This window comes from Fukomys damarensis, unplaced genomic scaffold, assembly GCF_012274545.1.
Source record: "Fukomys damarensis isolate Sample0158 unplaced genomic scaffold, DMR_v1.0_HiC HiC_scaffold_13, whole genome shotgun sequence".
NCBI classification, from domain to species: Eukaryota; Metazoa; Chordata; class Mammalia; order Rodentia; family Bathyergidae; genus Fukomys; species Fukomys damarensis.
This window is the reverse complement of record NW_022900925.1, coordinates 28,516,596-28,534,675: the sequence shown is the minus strand read 5'-3', so window position 1 is coordinate 28,534,675 and position 18,080 is coordinate 28,516,596. Positions and strand designations below refer to the sequence as shown.

The 18,080-nt window shown below is 54.3% G+C and overlaps 1 protein-coding gene across 1 annotated transcript in view; it reads right to left on the bottom strand.

The window, feature by feature from the left end:
* Positions 1-766: 766 nt before the first annotated feature.
* Trim25 (tripartite motif containing 25) overlaps positions 767-18,080 on the bottom strand; it is an 18,298-nt gene continuing 984 nt past the window's right edge. Inside the window, 8 exon segments of the mRNA XM_033762963.1 lie at positions 767-5,005; positions 5,436-5,519; positions 5,595-5,681; positions 6,354-6,377; positions 7,736-7,801; positions 8,617-8,788; positions 10,530-10,763; positions 14,270-14,365. Coding sequence (XP_033618854.1) covers positions 4,470-5,005; positions 5,436-5,519; positions 5,595-5,681; positions 6,354-6,377; positions 7,736-7,801; positions 8,617-8,788; positions 10,530-10,763; positions 14,270-14,365 — 1,299 coding nt within the window. The 3' untranslated portion in view covers positions 767-4,469.

Genomic DNA, 18,080 nt, shown 5'->3' with positions numbered 1-18,080 from the left:
CTGATCTAAATTTCCAGCAACATCTGATGTTTCAAAAAGAAAGCTTCAGATGAAATATGATTATTTAGTGCTGAAATTGAACCCAGAGCCTTCAAACTAAGCCCTGGTTACTTTGAGATACGATCTTGTGAAGTCACTAGGCTGCCCACATTGAGTTCAAACTTGTAATTTGCCCAGGCTGAGTTGTGGTCCTCCTGCCTCAGCCTCCCAGAATGCTGGGATTATAGGCCTTTGCCTCCCGGCTGGCCTTCCTGTGTTTTAGGTACTGGGATAGAGCTAGGTATGGTTGTGCAGGCCTGTAATCCGAGCACTTGAGAAGCTGAGGCAGGAGGATCGCTGCACAATGCCATTCCTGGCTCTACGGTGAGGTCAAGGCCAGCCTGAACTACATAGCAAGACCCTGTCTCCAAAAAAAAAAAAAAAAGTACAGGCACTGGGATGGAGCTGCAGCACACCACAGCCCAGCACTAAATTCAATCCAGGTCAGGCATCCATTTTCCTGAGGCCATGACACTTCGGGACCAAGTACAGCCTGTAGGGGTCACCGCATGCTGGCCAGTGCAGCACTCACTGGACCACGAAGGCCCCACCGTCCCTGTTCTGGCGCTGGCCGTTGTCCTGCAAGGAAGGTGTGACACTGACCACCCGAGTCATACAGCAGCCACACTTCTGATCTGGCTACAAATCCAGGTTACCGTGACACCCTCGGTCAGTCCACTGGAAATCACAGAATGCAAGAAAGCACTCACTTTTCAAATTATGATTTTATTATAAAGGATACAAATCAGAGCCAGCCAAAGAAGCGGGCACACAGGGCAAGGTCTGCAGGGCTTCTAACTCAGAGCTTCTTGCCCTGTCCCCACAGAGACCGCAATCACCCTCCGGGCCCAGCAGAGCTCACCAGCCAGGAAGCCCTCGGGACCTCTGCGTCCACCACCGGATCGGAGTTTCAGGTCGGCAAAACCGGCTACATGGACGGACTGAGGTGCCAGCCGAGTGCTGGATGCCAGGGCTCCACCCCCACCCCCCTGCATCCCAGAGCTCAGGACGGCTCAGAGCCCCAACCCTCTGCGACACCCTGTCTTCCCGCGGCCAGCCCGGTCCTGTGCCTTCCCGTCTGCTGCCCTACCGGGAGGTGCGGGGAAGACGCGTGGACAACGGGCACTCCTATGACTCCCAGAAATTCCAAGAGCAAGGACTCAGAGCCGCTCTCTCCAGGAACCAGGGACAGACACAGCTATGTGATATACAGCAACCTTGATCTCCAACCTCCTACAAGTCCTACACCTATCGAAACAAACACAAGGCCCGCTGAACAGGGCCTGCTGCTGGCCTGCACCCTTCTCTCGTTTTACTTCTTAGCACAGAGAGGTTCAAACCTATGCAACAGTAGTGAGAACCATGAGCCCTCCGTTCCCACTGCTGTGGACTGATCCTCTTCCTGGGGCTGGGGCTTCCTCGCTCCCTGGTCCTCCCCAGGCTGTGACCCGAGGTGGAGCCCAGAGTCCTCTCAGCCTGAGAGGTCTTTATCCACAGCACTCCACACAGCAGGACACCGGGGCCCACCAGGGGCTTGGCAGGCAGGGGCTCCTGAGCAGCGGCCCTCGGTGCTGGGCGCCTCATCTGCCGGATCCAGGAGCCCTCGCCACTGCAACGCAATGTGATCAAGACAACACCTGACAGCACTTTAAAGTGTCTGAGCCACAAGGGCCAGCCCTGCCCTGCTCACAGCCGTGATTATCTCCTGAAAGAATCAATTCTTAAAATAATAATAACAATAATAAGCTCAAGAAATAATAGTTCAAATATCCCAGGTTAACTAAAACCAATAGAGGGCAGGGAAATAAGGGAGAAAAATTACATATCAGGGGCCAGGGATTTAGCTCAGTGGTTCCGGCACCTGCCTCGCAAGCGCAAGGGCCCGAGTTCAATCCCCGGTACCAAAAAAAAATGAGATATCAGTATTAGTTCTAGCTGGCAACTACACAGTGTTTACAACAGGCACAGCGGGTCAGCCAGTCGTGTCGTGAATACTAGACTGGACACCTCGGCTTTCGCTTGTCGTGCCAGAGGGACCAAGACGGTGTCGGTACCTGCTTCCGGGGATTTCGGATACCAGGGTTTTTCTGCTCCCACAGTAAGAGGCACCTCCACAAGACACTGGGGAGAGCGGGGGAAGAGCCATCCTCTACCTTCTCACTTGCCTGAGTCTGCAAAAATGAGAAGCCGCACGGGTGCAAAGGCTCCCGCCGCCCAGGACCCTGGACCTGGAGCGGCAAGGCTGGACCATGATAGGCCTCCGTCTGCAGCTGCAAAGCTCCCTGCCCAGAGCTCAGATTTGGGGACTTGATTTTCTCCCCAGCACAGGGCCACAGGCTCCTCTGTCCTGAGCTTCACAGCTGCCAGCGAAGGGCCCTCTCTGTGGTCCCCGTCCGCAGAAGACAGCCCTAGCAGGACCCTGGGACACCTCCGGCATGCGACTCCCGAGCCCGGCTGTCTCCCGAGTGACTCTGCTTTCAGGCAAGGCTTCTGTTTCACAAGATCCATGGAGATGCTTCTGGGCATCTGCGAGACCAGAGAAGCATCCACCACCAAAGAACTTTTCTTCTTCAAAGCAAAGGAAGAAAGCTGCTCAGGGATGGCAGGGACGTCTGCCCTACCAAGGTTCCTCCTCTCCCAAGGAAGTGAAAATTCTTCCTGGGAGAGGACACGGATCACACATCTATCAGGAATCCCACGGGCTCGGAGCCCTGGCATTCCAGCACGAGGCCCAAGATGTGCTACATTCTCAGGGGCCACAGGAGAAAGTCCGGGGTCCCTAATTTCCCAATCGTGACCTCTTCTCATACCCTAAGATGCTCCAGAAATCCCAGAGCTGAACTCATGTCACAAGAAGTGAAATTCGTCACACTTTTGGGGAGGGAACTTAACATCCTGACCACGATAGGTTATAAGGGGTGCGGGGAAAGTCTACCAAGCCATCCCCTCCTGCCCTAGTGGCCTGGCTCATTTTGACTGCATGAAACGCCGCAGGGAAAATAGCCATTTGTTTGGGCCTCTTTCGTTCATTCCATCCCACATCCTTAAGTCTTCCTGCCCTCTAGCCTGGTCTGTGTGACATCCAGAAACGGCTCGGGTGAGGAAGACCACGGAAGGGACCAGGGCCGGAAACGAGCCTCATACTCACAAGGGGGTCAGTACCACGTCTGTGGCCTGTGGCCAGGGATAAACAGAAATACTGCTCTCTCCCACTGGGCCACCTGGGAGGCCCTTTGGGTCCCAGACATTCACCCATAGTGTGAGCTTAGCCACACACGGTTGAGTAACAGCACACTCAGGGTATCCGGCACAGCCGGCTGCCTGACTGTGTCAGCCACGGTGGCACGGACAGCAGTCGGTCTAATGTGACCACCCGGGAAGGGGAAGAGATCACAGAGGGCGGTCACCGAGGCAGGGGGCCCTGGGCTCAGCACCGTGGTGATGGAGGTACAGAGCCGGGGTCTGTGTGGCAGCCGGTTCATCTTCGGCAAGATGCCTCGCGTGGCCTTTGGAAGAGTCAGAAAGTCCCATCCAAACTGAACCCGGAGGCCCTTGACACATAACGAAGGCCACACAGCCCGACTCAGATCGCAGAGCCTGAGCTACAAAGATTCACCTGAACATCTTGTACCGGGGATCGAACTCAGGTCCTTGTGCTTGCGAGGCAGGCAGCGGAAGCACTAAGCTTAAATTCCCGGCTCACCTGAACATCTTTAAATCGCTGGCCTGGTGACAGAAGGACCAGCTCGGAGGGGAGAAGAGCTATTTTCCAGTGGAGGGAGAGGACACGCCTCTTCGGGAGACGGGTCCAGGTGTCCCTCGCTATCCCCAGCTCCCGTCACACAGAGACTAACCTCGCACGGGAGCCCCGACGCAAGGAGAGATGCAGGAAGCGGGTCTGGGAACCGCGGAAGCTCAGACTGGTGGCACAGCTCAGGGGTAGGGCGCGTATTTCACAGGCACGAGGCTCTGGGTTCAATCCCCAGCACCAGCAGAGGTCAAACATACACTGAAATTCAATGATTCTGCCAGGCACGGCAGAGTACACCTATAATGCCAACATTCGGGAGGCTGAGGCAGGAGGACCACCTCAAATGCAAGGCCAGCCTGAACTACATAATGAGACTCTTCTTTAAAAAAAAATAAAATCCAGTAATCTGGAACTTTAACGATCAAGAGAGCCATCAAACACCAAGGTCGGAAGGGTACCCCAGGGAGCCGAAGGGCAGACACTTGCAGCCTGAGGAGGAACCGGACCTAGGTATCGATCTTCTTGCTCCCAGAGGAAAAGCCAACGATGGCTTTACACCTGCTGCCCCGCAACCTGGAGATCTCCCAAGAGTGAGGAGGGGAGAAGTCGCCTGCGGGGGGCGACACGGACACGGACGCCTCAGGGCTGCGCTCCCGGGGAGTCCCGCCCGTCCCCACAATTACTTGAGGGGGCAGAGGGAGAGCCTGGCCCCCGTGGAGAACATCCAGAAGGCGGGGTGCAGGGCGTCGGTGAAGTTCAGCCCCTTGAACTTATACATCAGGTGGATCTTGTCGGCGGCCACGGCGAAGAAGATGAGGAAGCCGTGGTCACAGCTCAGGAGCACGCCCACCCGCGTGGCCCTGGTGGACGGCAGCGTCTTCTCCACGTTGTTGTGCCACACGGAGATCTTGTTGTTGAACCACTCCACGCACCAGGACCCGGCGTTGCGGCCCAGGCGGCTCTCGGGGCCCTGGCGCTCCATGGCGCTGTAGCAGACGCCCACCCCGCAGAAGGTGCCCTTCTGCAGCTCCACCTCCCAGTAGTGGATGCCCTTCCTGTAGGAGTGCAGGCCCAGCACCTGCGAGCAGTGCGTGAAGCGCTGTGGGTGCGGCCGGTGGTACTGCGGCACGTCGGCCACCGAGGCCACCGAGTAGTTGTCGGACAGACACACCCTGTTGTGGGCCGTGTTGTAGTCCAGGACGACTTTCACGGAATCTGAGGAGACAGCGCCCCCGGGGGTCAGGCACATGCGGCCCAAAGCTCGCTCCCTTTCAGATCTGGTGGCACCTGGTACTGTTTATTCTTCTTACTTTTGTTTTTTAGTTTTTGGGTTTTTTGGGGTTTTTTGGGGTTTTTTTTTTTTTTTTTTTGAGACAGGCTGGCCTTGAACTCACTATGTAGCCCAGGCTGGCCTCAAACTCACAGCAACCCTCCTGCCTCAGCCTCCATGCTGGGGTTCCAGGCCAGTGATACCACGCCTGGCTTTTTTATTTAATTTAATTTTGGTACCAGGGATCGAACTCAGGACCTTGCGCCTGAGAGGCAGGCAGCACAACCACTGAGCTAAATCTCCGGCCCCTTTATTTTTTTTCCTTTTCTCCATCCATCCACCCACACTTCTTCCTGTCCACCCCAGGCTACTCACACTCCAGGAGCTCAGGTCTGGACTTGACTAAGAAGTTCTCGAGCACCTTGGCCTTGAGAGACTGAAAGTCGATGGCACTGGCTGCTGTGGTGAGAGGAAACAGCGGTTGCCGGGACAACCTCGAGGCAGCCCCGCTGACCCTTAGCCACAGTAACTCACCCTCTGGGACAGTCGCTTTCACATCCACTGCCTGTCCCGGGGCTCCAAAGATGGGCATCTTGGGTGCTGCAGGGGTCGTGGGAGGAGCTGGAGGCGAGGAAGGAGAGACAGACACGACTGGTCCTGGGGCCAGAAGGGACAGGGCGGTGTCGCCTCCCTCCCAAGCCGGACTGTCAAGAGCCACTCATAAACACACCGAGCGGCCGGCCTGTGCGGGCCGCAGGAGGCTACAGCCACACATTCTGTTTGTGGTTGGGACAGGGCCTTGCTAAGCAGCCCAGCTCAGCCTCAGATTCATGGCGATCTTCCTGCCTCAACTTCCCCACTGCTGGGATTTTCATTACTGAGTGGCGCTGGGTGTCAAACCCAGGGCCTCACCCATGCTACACAAATGCTCTACCACCGAACTACACCCCCAGCCCTCCCACCTTGCAGAGTACAGTCCTGACTCGGGCCACCCAGAACCCCGATAACATACCTCAGCGGCTGCTGCCAGTTTATCTTTGGTTGTTTTCCTTCGTTTTCAGTCCTGGGCATTGAATCTAGAGCCTTTGCACAGAGCTACATCCCCAGTGCTTTATTACTTATTTTGAGGCAGGGTCTCACTAGCTTGTTAAGTTGTCCAAGCTGGGCTCCTGCCTCAGCCTCCCTGAGCCCTGGAATTGCAGGTGTGTGTGCCCAGGCCTGGCTTCCTACCAGCTTTCAGCTCTAGCCTTGGATGAGTCTCAAGAGGAAAAAGAAACAAAAATGTAAACTTACGAACTTTCTTGGTCTTCTTTGCTTCTGAAAAAGAAAGTTTTCAAAATTCAGGTATTTTAAAGCATACCACCATGACATTTTCAAAGTACCCCTAGTAACATTCACTGGCTCCGTTCTGGCTCCTACAAGCAGAGCTAGGATGTCTGAATTTGAAAAACAGAAAGCCTGGCTGGGAGTGGTGGCACACGCCTGTCATCCCAGCACTTGGGAGGCTGAGGCAGGAGGATCGCTGTGAGTCTGAGACCAGCCTGGACTACATAGAGAGCTCCAGGTCAGTCTCAACTACATAGTGAGACCCTGTCTCAAAAAACAAACAAAACAACGACAAAAAAAACAGAAAGCCTGGGCAGGCGGAAGGAATCAACAGGGACAGAAATGGCACCAATGAGGAGGCGATTCCTAAGGAGTGGCCAAAAATTTGGCATCGTTCGTTGCGATGCAACTAACCACACACTTACTGCACATAAACTGTATCTTTGCAAAAGAAAAGAAACAAAAGCAAAGAAAAACAAGGGAGGCAAAAGAGAAAAAAAAATCTTGTCAATTATGTCAGTTTCCTTTCCTTTTCTTTTTTGATTTTGTGAGACAGGGTATCCCTATGTAGTTCATCCTGGCCTTGAACTCACTATGTAGCCCAGGCTGGCCTCAAAATCAAGGCAATTCTCCTGCCTCAGCCTCCCAAGTGCTGGGATTACAAGCGTGCGCCACCACACCAGGCGTGGCAGTTGTTAAACAATACCCAAAGTGTGTGTCCCTGGTGGGAAGTGATTCTCCACATATGGGCCCCAAATTGGCAGCATCCGTGTTACCGGGAAACCTGTAAGAACGTGGGTAACATCACCCCAAAAGAGCAAAAATTAATGTTTAGGAGGATGAAATAAATCTACTCTTTTTATATAGAAAAACACACTAATAGAAACCGATCTCCTGCACATGTGTGGTATTAAAAGTCCCTGATGGGCTGGGGATTTAGCTCAGTGGTTCCACTGCCTGTCTTGCAAACGCAAGGTCCTGAGATCGATCCCCCACACGGGTGGGGGGGTCCATAGTGGGGGCGACAGGGCACTAATTTTTCTACAACGTCCCAGTTGGGGGGATGGGACCAGCCTGAAGAAGGCCGAGACACCCGTGCAGAGCACAAGCGCCTCCGGGCCCAAGTCCCAGCACCACCGAGCTCCGCCAGGGCTCTGCTCAGGACCACACTTGGGTGAGAAGAGTGGCGCCTTAGAGGTGGACCAGCTTCCCTCCTTCCAGCCCGAGGGGAGCCCCCACCGCGGGGTCTGTGACCTGGATGGAAGGGACAGGGACTCCAAGAGTGTCCCAGCCAAAGCCCAGGCAGCCACAGCCGCACTGATGCCATGGGAACAAGGAGGGCCACTTACGTGGGGCCTTCTTGGTGGGCTGTGGGCCTTTGGGGGTGGAGTCGGAGCTGGAGTCTCCGGTGTCACCTGTGTTGGGAGGAAGGTGGGGCTCAGTGTGTGGCTCCGCTCCAGCCACCCAGAAGCCAGCTCTGCCACCAGGCAGAGTGCTTATATACAGTTGCCAGCCTGCCCTCACCTTGTCACTTGCTAGGGGCAGAAACAAGGTACTACAAGGTGCTCCGGGTCCTCTGCTCTGCCTAGCACATAGCTGGGGGTGGGCAAGGAGTTAGACACTGGGGAAGGTGGTGGAGCTCAATCCAGCCTTGTGAGCAGAGATCATGTACAAAGGCCCTGTGGCAGAAAGCTTAGCATATCTGAGGGACATATTACAGAGATGAGGGAGGCCCGGGAGCTAGACAGGACCTGCCCTGGCCTGCAGCCCAGTTCAAGGGTATGGCCCATAATCTAAAAGCAATGTCAAGGCCCTGAGGGGAGGCGGGCGTCTTGACGACTCTCTTTGGCTACAGGAGCTGACGCAGAGGGACCATTCAGGAAGCTGCTGCAGACAATGGCAGCAGACAGCAGGCAGGTGGTGGCTGCACTGGGACAGCGGGCAGAGTCAGAAATTTAAAGAGGGAGATGTGGCGATGGACTGGATAGGAGGAAGGGAAGGGGTGTCAGGAGGACTTCCAGGTCCTCAGATCCCCAAACACGTGGACCACCCCGAGTCCACTTGCACCCGAAGCCCACACAGGCTGGCCTCAAGGCCCCACACAGAAAGGCCCATCGTGGCACCCAGAAATCTTTCGGGGACGCAGGCCCCACCCCTTGGGCCCCACAAGATGCCCAGAAAACCCCCAGCTTCAGGCTCTGCCAGGGAAAGGGGGAGTCGCCGACGTCACCGGAGCTGGTGGACTCCTCTGGCTTCTTCTCCTGCAGCTGCCTCAGGGCCTTCTTCAGCTCCATCTTGAGGTCCACGGTGCCCTGGTAGACGCCTTTTATCAGCTCGTGGTCCAGCTCCACCTTGGGGATGTACACCGGCTTCGTGGCGACTCCCTGAAGTTTTGACGCTTTCTGGAACAAGCGAGGTATTAAGGCAGCCAGCTCCGGGGAAGCCAGGGCCCGGCTCCGTCCTTACCCACCCACAGGAGCTGCCAGTGCCCACGGGCACCTGCTCAAGTTTCAGCCCTGAGGTCACCAGGGCTTAAAGCGCCCTTCCAGCATCTCCGCCACGGAGGGGCACAGAAGCAGCTGGGACTGAGGGCCCCTCCCTCCCCTCCAGGGGTGGCTAGGGGGACAAAGGACACGGGATCCTGTCACCTCCTGAGAGGAGTGGCCCTCACCCCCAGGTCAGCACCCAGGCTCGTCCCACAGGAAGGGAGCATCTCACGGAGACCCAGGGACCCGGTCCTACGCAGAGGCCCGTACTCAGAATCCCTCCTCAGCGAGCCCAGGAAATTGTGCTTCAGAATGCAACGCATCCGGCCTGGGCATCGGAGGCATTGCGGAGAGGGGAGGAGGAGGTTCCACCCCCTGTACGGGGAGGCTGGCCTTTGGGGGCAGCGGCAGCCCCTGAGTGCCAAGCACGGGGCACATGGGGTTCATGAGGAAGGGGCGGGTGCCACACATGGGCTTCCGATGAAGGAATGAAAAAGGGCACATCCAAAACGTCATTAGCACCACGGCCAAGGCGGTGCGACACGCTCTGGAACAAGGGGCATGATGATGGGACCCTAGTAAGATGGGGCAGCGGGAGCTGGCCCTGGACACAGGACATGATCCACTGGGCGGAGGAGGGCAGGTGGCCCTGCCACCAAGGCCCACCGTACCTCACTGCGGTTAGAGCACAGGGCATGGCAGGGGCTGCAGGGGCTGGCGGGAGACGAGGCCACAGGCAAAGGAGAGGCCTGGGCACCAAGGACTCCGCAGGCCAGGCTGCTCGGGGCAGGAAGTCAGGAAGAGCAGGCTCAGTGCTTCAGAAGGGCACTTCCGGGCTCACACAGGGAGAACAGGAGGAAGGGGTGGAGGTTCGCAGCAGGTACAGCCTAGGAGGGCCCCAAATTCCTGCTCCTCCCGTGTATGCACCCTGAATAACCCTCCTCTTGAGGTGGGGTGGCACGGAACAAAGGATCACACCCTCAAGTGGCTTACATTACACAGCCATGCGGAAGGAATATTGCAGGTCTAACCAAGACTCCAAATCAGGTGATTCTGAGTGAGCCATGCAGGGTGATTTTCCTGAGTGGTCAGATTTATCAAGTAAAAACCCTCTAAAGAGAGACAGGGAGAAATTCTGCCCCTGGCAGAAGACCTCAGCTGACAGCCCACAAGAAAGCGAGAACCTGGATCCTATACCATAGGAAAACGAGTTCTGCCCAAAACCACGTGAACTTGAGGACAGGCCTGAGCTCCAAAACCAGTGCGGTCCGGCCAACGCCCAGCTCGACGCCTTGTGAAACCCCAGCCACACAACCCACGAAGCCACATCCAGACCCTGGACCAGGGCTCACTGAGCCCCTAAGCCGGGACCCAACAGTTGCACAGCACAGAAATACAGTGTGCATCTCAGGGACACTTTTTTTTTTTTTTTTTTTGAGACAGGGTCTCGCTATATAGTTCAGGCTGACTTTGAACTCACTATGTAGCTCAAGCTGGAGCAGAACTTGCAGTGATCCTCCTGCATCAGCCTCCCAAAAGGCTGGGATTCGTCACACGCCCCCACACCTGGCTCCTCAGGGCTGCTCCTGACAACCTCCTCTAGCCCCAACTCTGAAAGGGCAGCAGGGTCTTCAGCAACGTCCCCCTCAATACCCACCTCCAGAAACTCAAACTCATCGCCCTTGGCCAGGTTGAGGTCGATCTCTTCTTTCAGGGTCTGGATCTCATTCCTCTTCTTGAGCAGAATTTGGTAAATGGTGTCCAACTTGGCACTGACTCGCTTCTCCTCTTCCTTTATCTTGCGCAACGCGTTGATCTCCGAGGAGTCGATGAGAGCCTTCATTTCCATGTACTCCTGTTTCAGCTGCTCCATCTTCCTGCCTGCGGCATCCTAGGAACAAGCAGGAGGGCTCCTGTGGACTGCGTGGCCACTTTGGCCTGAGTTTGTAATACCTACTGAACGGGTGTGGAGGTGCCCTGTCCCCCACCCCAGAGATTCCCACCCTCTCAGACCTGCCTAGAGACACACTCAGAATGTTCACAAGAGGCACTGGACTTTTGTTTGGTTTTTGGGGGGTTTTCTGTTTGGTTTGGTTTGGTACCGGGGATCAAACTCAGGACCTTGTGCTTGAGAGGCAAGCAGTGGAACCACTGGGCTAAATCCCTGGCCCTGTTTTGGTTTTTGAGACAGGGTCTCTGTATGTAGTTCAGGCTGGCCTTGAACTCACTATGTAGCCCAGGCTGGCCTCGGACTTCTGGTGATCCTCCTGCCTCAGCCTCCTGAGTATTGGAATTATGGGCGTGCATCACCACACCCGGCATAAGCAGCACTGTTTAAAAAAGCAAAAGTCAAAAGCAACCTAGACATCTATCAACAGGAGATTCACACAGAGATGGAGAACGACCCATAGAATGAAATATTAATAGTTATGAAACATCATTAATCTGGTGGACCTGTGCATGCATAAATCTCCATGAGAGAAAAACAACTTTCAGAGGAAGCTTTACAGGAAGCTTAAAAACAAACAGACTGAGGTGCTGATTACTAAGCAATGCACACATATGCAACAGAAGTATACAGCCACACACAGAATGGATTCAGATAGCAGCTGCTTCTGAGGTGGGGAAGACAAGACGGACATGACGAGGGAGGAACGGGAGAGAATGTCCAAGGACATTTCATTCCTTTTCCCCTCGTGCTGCTTGAGATTGCACCGAGCCACATACAACCCCAGACCTTTTATTACTGTTTCTTTTGAAACAAGTCACTAAATTGCCAGGGCTGGGCTTGAACTTGTGATCCTCCTACATCACCTCCCAGCATGCTGGGGTTACAGACATGCACCACCACACCCACCCGGGACACTTCATTTCTTAAACTACAGGCAGTTCCTAAGCAAGTATTTTATTTTATTTTATTTTATTAGGGGAGGGCAGTTTTGTTTTTTTGGAACGGGTCTTGCTATGAGGTTTGGGCTGGCCTTGGACTCACTGTGTAGCCCAGGCTGGACTACAGTGCAAGCCTCTCCTTGGAGCTCCAGCTGGGTATAAAAGCTGTCAAGAGAGCATTTCCCAAATCCCTGTGCGGGGAGGCTTTGGGATATGGCTAAGCAAATTCTGATGAAGAGGCACAGCCGGAAGTGATTATGTGCCACACCATCACTTGTACAGGTGCGCACACCTGTACCCCCAGCCTTCCAGGAGGCTGAGGCAGGAAGATCAAGAGTTCTAGCCCAGCCTGGGCAACTCAACGATTTAGTGAGGACCTGTCTCAAAATGAAACTTCAAAAGGGATAGGGACGTAGCTCAGTGAGAAGGCCCTGGGTTCAATCCTCAGTACTGGGAAAAAATTAAAAATTAAAGGAAGGAAGGCAATGAGTTGTTTCGCTCCCTACCTCCCTTTTCACAGACTACAGCAGGGATGCTACAGTGAGCCTGTGTAGAAACCCAGCTTGACGTGGCTGCTGCCATCTTGGCTGTAACCGATAATCCACCTCCCACGTGACTGGCACACAGCCCGGGCCCTACAGGACAGACAGTCGCTAAGCCGGCCAGGCCACTGATGCTTGGACACGCTGACAGATTTTGAGAAAGGCCAGGTAGACGCCAGTTGGCCACGGGCCACTTCCATCCCGCTAAATCCCTTCTCCTGGCTTGGGCCGTGGTACCCTCTGGCTTTGCTGCCACTCACGACGGGCTTCTGTCCCTGAGGCCCTGACACTGCATTCTATGCAATCCGACTCTTCTGCCTCTTTCTCCCACCCCCTGGTACATTCGCCTTGTGGTGAGTTCTCGTGCACCAGGGCCGAGATTTCCCCAAACACCCGGCTTCCAGGGGATGTAGCTCAGTGGCACCACACCTGCCTCGCAAGTGCAAGGTCCTGAGTTCAATCCCTGGCACCCAAAACAAAACAAAACAAAACCACATCAAACACCCAGCTTCAACCAAAGAGCCAAGGACATCGCCCCATGGAGCAGAAGAATGAGAGAAAAGGGAAGGACCCTGGACCCCTGAATGGCCGAGGGGAGCACAGCCATCCTGCCAGGCTGTGTGACTGTCACCATGAGCACAGTCAACTCCCACCCGGCTGCAGCCTCTCAGTTCAGAACTCAGGACCTTGTACCTCCAAGACAGGCACGCTGCCAACTTATCTCAATCCTCGGCTCAGGGTCACTTTTGTTTGCAGCAGTTTAACCAATAACCTGTTCACCCACCCTGCTCGTTCAGCCCCACAACCCCCTTCAGAAAAGAGCAGTGGCCCCACTGTGCAGATGGGAAAACAGACTCAGGATCCTCCCATCTGACCAGAGTTAGGCTAGCACCTAACTCAGCTGGCATCCCTGACACAGCCACAGCTGAAACAGACACCCCAGCTAAGGATGTTTAAAAATCCAAGCTTCTTTCTGTCAAAGGCAGTAAAGTGTTATAAAAAAATTTGGAAGCCAGGCTTGGTGGCGCACACCTGTAATCCCAGCACTTGAGAGGCTGAGGCAGGAGGATCACTGGGAGTTCAAGGCCAGCCTAAACTACAAAAAAAACAAAACAAAACAAAAAAACAAAACAAACTCTGTTGTTACCCTAGAATAATACTTTCATCCAGTGTTTTCCTACACTTCCTGCGGTGGTTATGCTGTCCTGCCAAAGACAGGTCCACATCCCTGCGAACACGACCTCAGTTAGAACAGGGTCTCTGCACAGGTAATTATGAAGGCTCTTCAGATGAGACCTCCCGGGTCGGCCAGGTGGGCCCTGGATCCGAGGACAAGCGTCCTTATCAAAAGCCCCAGAGGGAGGGGACCTGGCCACTCAGAGATAGAGACACAGACCCATACAAGGTAGCCACAGGCCAAGGAACGCCTGGGTCCCCAGAAGCTGGTAGGGGCAGGCAGGGTCCCCGACTAGAGGCATCGGAGGGTGTGGGCCCTACGGACACCCTGACTGCAGACTTCTGGGCTCCAGAACTGTAGGAAAGTAAAGTTCTGTGTGGCAACTTCTCACAGCAGCCTTAGGAAATGACTGTATTTCCTTTTCCTAGCTAGATGCAACCCTAGCAGGTATCAACTTTTGCTTCCTAGTTTTTATAATCATCTTTCTACATTACTGTTTTTGTTTTTTTGAGTCAGGGTCTTGCCGTGTAGCTGGCTTTGCACCCATGGCGATCTTCCTGCCTCAGCTTCCCAAGTGCACCGCCACACCCCACAATGTTGGGTTTACAGGTGGCCTTCAATTTGAGTCTGCAAGGAATCTTCCTGGGGCACCCAGCCTTCCTCACGCTTTGCCAGGATACCATTTAACTCGGACGCTCTCGAGCACACTCAGCTTTGTCCGGGTCTGGGCCTCATCTGTCCTGCTTGTCCGCAGGCCAAGGAGGTGCCGGGCGGGGCAGCGCCACTCACCTGTACGCCCTGCTTCCTGGCTCGCACGTCCTCCAGCGCTCGGGAAGCCCCATTGATTTGACCATACATGACACTTAGCTTCTGCCTTAGCTTGTTCTGTGGAGGAAACAAACAAGCGTGACAGGCCCTGGCCCAGCCCCATGCCCGGAACCATCCCGAATCTCTCTCTGGCGCCTCTGAAGTGAACGGCGCGGGCGTTGGTGCCCTGGACCGCACTAAATGCCAGCTCGTGTGACGGTGAATGCACTCAGTTACAGCCATGTTACAGCCACTGGAACTGAGCCCCAAACAGGCAGGTGGGCCGTTCACACTGGGACAGCGGCTTCCATGATGGCAGGTTTGGCCCCGGGGAACAGCCCTCCCACTGCACAGAGGAACACCAGACCGAATCCCAAAGAAAGAAAGATGCAGGAGAAGGGGGCCCCCTTAGAGAGACGGGCCTGAGTCTGGAACGCTTCTCCAGAGGCCCTGCCAACCCGGAAGGAAGCCTGGGACACTCTTTATCGGCCACAGGAAGTCAGGGAGCAGAAATCAGGGCCCAGGCGTCATCCGGCCACCCTAGGCTGGACTGACAAGCACTGGAGAGGGATGAGCCAGGCCCCAGGGGTGAAGAACCCCAACTGCGCATCAATCCGTCCCTGGGATAAGCCAGTTCAGACTTGCTTGGTTCCCAGACACCTCCAGAAACAAAGGGAAATGAGTCACGAAGGGAAATTAGAGCAATCTCACAAAGTAGCGATACTCTGCCTCAAAATTTAAAATAATAACAATAATAAAGGGGTTGGGGATGTCGCTCAGTGCGAAGCTCCTGGATTCAGTCCCCAGCAACACACACATACACGCACACACACACACACACGTCGCATCAGTATCTGAGGCTCCTACATCTGTGTTCACATGAAATGCTGGGGCTCAGAAATGAGAAGGGTAGGTAGCAGCTGTGATGCACTTACTGTGTGCAGGTATGGTGCCAATGCCCTGCACTTATTAATTTATTTAAAGCAAGGTAAGAGCAAAGCTATGAGTTAGGAATCTCCCTGCTTTTACAGAAAAGGACACTGTGGCACACAGCAATTAGGTGATTTGTGCAAGACCACAGCCCTGGTAACTGGCACAGCCGAGGTTCTAATATTAAAATCCTGTAATCCCAGCACTTGGGAGGCTGAGGCAGAAGGATGTCCATGAATTCGAGGCCAGTCTGGGTTACACAGTGAGCTCAAGGTCAGCGTAGAATGAGACCCTGTCTCAAAGAATAAAAATAAATAAATAAAAAATGATAGACGTGACCAAACTGAGCATGCTGGAAATTTCTACAGAAAAAAGAAAAAAAGACGCTTCCTTTCTCTAAGTAGCTGGCTCAACATATTCTGACACTCCCTCTCACTTTCCTGCTTCTCCCATTCCAGCAGATAACGGCAGCTGACCCTGACCTTGAATCTGGAGTTGAACAACACAGTGATAGTCACATGTCAGGGCTGGAAACAGAGCCCAAGGCCACAGGTCCTCCATCGGGAAAGCCCGAGTCCATGCCAAGGGTGACACTGGCCTCCCCTTGGCCTGACACAGGCTCCAGTGAAGGCCAAGCCCACCAGCGCTGGCCTGGGGGGGGCGGAGACGTCAGACACCCAGTGGCTGGACACTGTTTGACTCCAACAGCACTCTTCCTACCACACCCCGAGCCCTGTATTTTGAAAGAGTTTTATCTCTCATTAGTCAAACAGTCCGGGGACTTTGGTAACAGCAACAATTCCCTAGTTAAAGGTAAAGAACGTTTTTTTTGTTGTTGTTGTTTGGGGTTTTTTGTTTTTTTTTTTTTTTTTTTTTTTTTTTTTTTTTTTTTTTTTTTTTTTTTTTTTTTTTTTTTTTTTTTTTTTTGGTGGTGGTGGTGGTACTGCGGATAGAACCCGTAGCCTAGCCTGAGCTACATCCCTGGCCCTTTTTCTGTTTTTTATTTTGAGTCAAGCCTTGCTAAGTTGCCTAGGCAGGACTTGGATTATTGATCCTCCTGCCTCAGCCCCTCAAAGTGCTGGGTGACAGGCACACATCACTGTGCCCAAGGAGAACTTCATCTAAAGATCTGAGGATCATATCCTGGAGGCCAAGGACTAGGGACAGGCAGGAGGTGCAGCCCAGCGGGGGCTGGCACTGGGACTGCCAGAGCAGCAGCAGGGCTGGAAAAGAGGCCCCGGGGGCAGGAAGAGCCCTGGGGATCCTGTTACAAGGATTAAAAATACACTTGGAGGCGTCCAGAGCTTCTGCAGAGGCTGCAAGCAAGCAGCGGCCCTGCCCCAGGTGTGCAGGCCCCTCCTGCCCCATCCTGCCAGTGCCGGTGGGTAAGAACCTCTCTAAGTGTCTTCCACGAACCAGGCTGCCCAGGAACAGGCCTGAGGCAAGCCATCCTGGCAGCCAGCGCAGGGTGTCTCTTTTTATCACTTCCCAGCTTGGGAACCAAGTCAAGACCCAGGGCCCCTCTGGCTGAAGCCCATGTAAAACCCTCAGCCCTGCCCTTGACGCGCTTCCCCAGAGCCACCCAGCTCCCCCTGGAGGTGGGGCTCAAATGCCATTAGTTCCCTCAGGCAAATAAGGAAGTGCAGGCTCAGAGGATCTGCAGACTTCACCAAAATCCAGGCGCTCTATGGGACAAAGTGCAGCAGGTTCTCCCCTAGAAGAGGTGGCGAAGATAAAGCGAATGCCTAAAATTTTTAAAAACCCAGTAAAGACACGTTGCTATTAATGTCCCCAAAACACACCCCTTCACTTCGCACCCACTTGTTCCCGCATTCTTGCCACTTTGTGAAGCAGTTCTGGAGCCCTCTTTCATCGCTGTCTTCAGTTGCACCTTGCTGGCTGTCTCAATGTTCAGAATGTTCACCTTTCACGGTTATTTTGACTCTGGGGAAGAGCCAGAAATCCACAGGGCCAAATCCAGCAAATAAGTTGGATGAGGACACGCTACAAGCCTGCCTTTCTGTATTATGGCATTCGGCAGCAGCCCTCACTGTGTTTTGATCACACCTCACGAAGACACCTGTGAAAGAGGACTTCCAGAAAGTGGCAAGAAGGATGGGTTACGTGTATCTGAAGGGCTGGAGGTGTGTTTTGAGAAGGATCAATGTCAATGTGTGTTTTGCTGAAATAAGTCTTTCAAACAAGTCACTGGTGACACAGAGCTCAAAGGACCTGCCCTGAGGTCCTGCCCTGAGGTCCAGCTGCTCAGACCCAGGGGAAAACCCCTGAGGAGCTCAGCTCAGCCCCAGAGAGGCAGGCAGGGCTGGACGGGCGTGGCACAGGAGCAGTGCCTGTACACTGGCCCGGGTGCCACCATCCACCTCTCTGACCCCGCCCAGGCTTAAGTCTTGGATGACAACCCTAGGCCAGGTCTTGTCCTTGCTGGCAAGAACCCTGGTCTCCCTGGGGTTCATATTCAGGGATTCCTGGGCCTCTGCCTGCCCTCCCTGGCCTCCGTTGCTTACATGACCTCAAGAATGTCCCACGCTCTGGGCTCTCCAGATCTGTCGGCCTCCATGGGGGGAAACTGCAGACAATTTCTGGGCTCCAGAGTCCATCTGGCCACTTCCTGCATTAGCTCTGCTATGTTAGCCTTTCTGAACCTCAGTTTCCCAAAATTGTGAGATGAAACTAATACAAGCCTCCTTAGTGCCGCCAGGGTGTAAGGAGGGAAACTTCAGGGCTCATACTTGACATCCAAGACTTCTTCGGGCTGGGGATTTAGCTCAGTGGTTCTGCCACCTAACTCACAATCACAAGGTCCAGAGTTCAATCTCCGGTACCAAAAAAAAAAAAAAAAAAA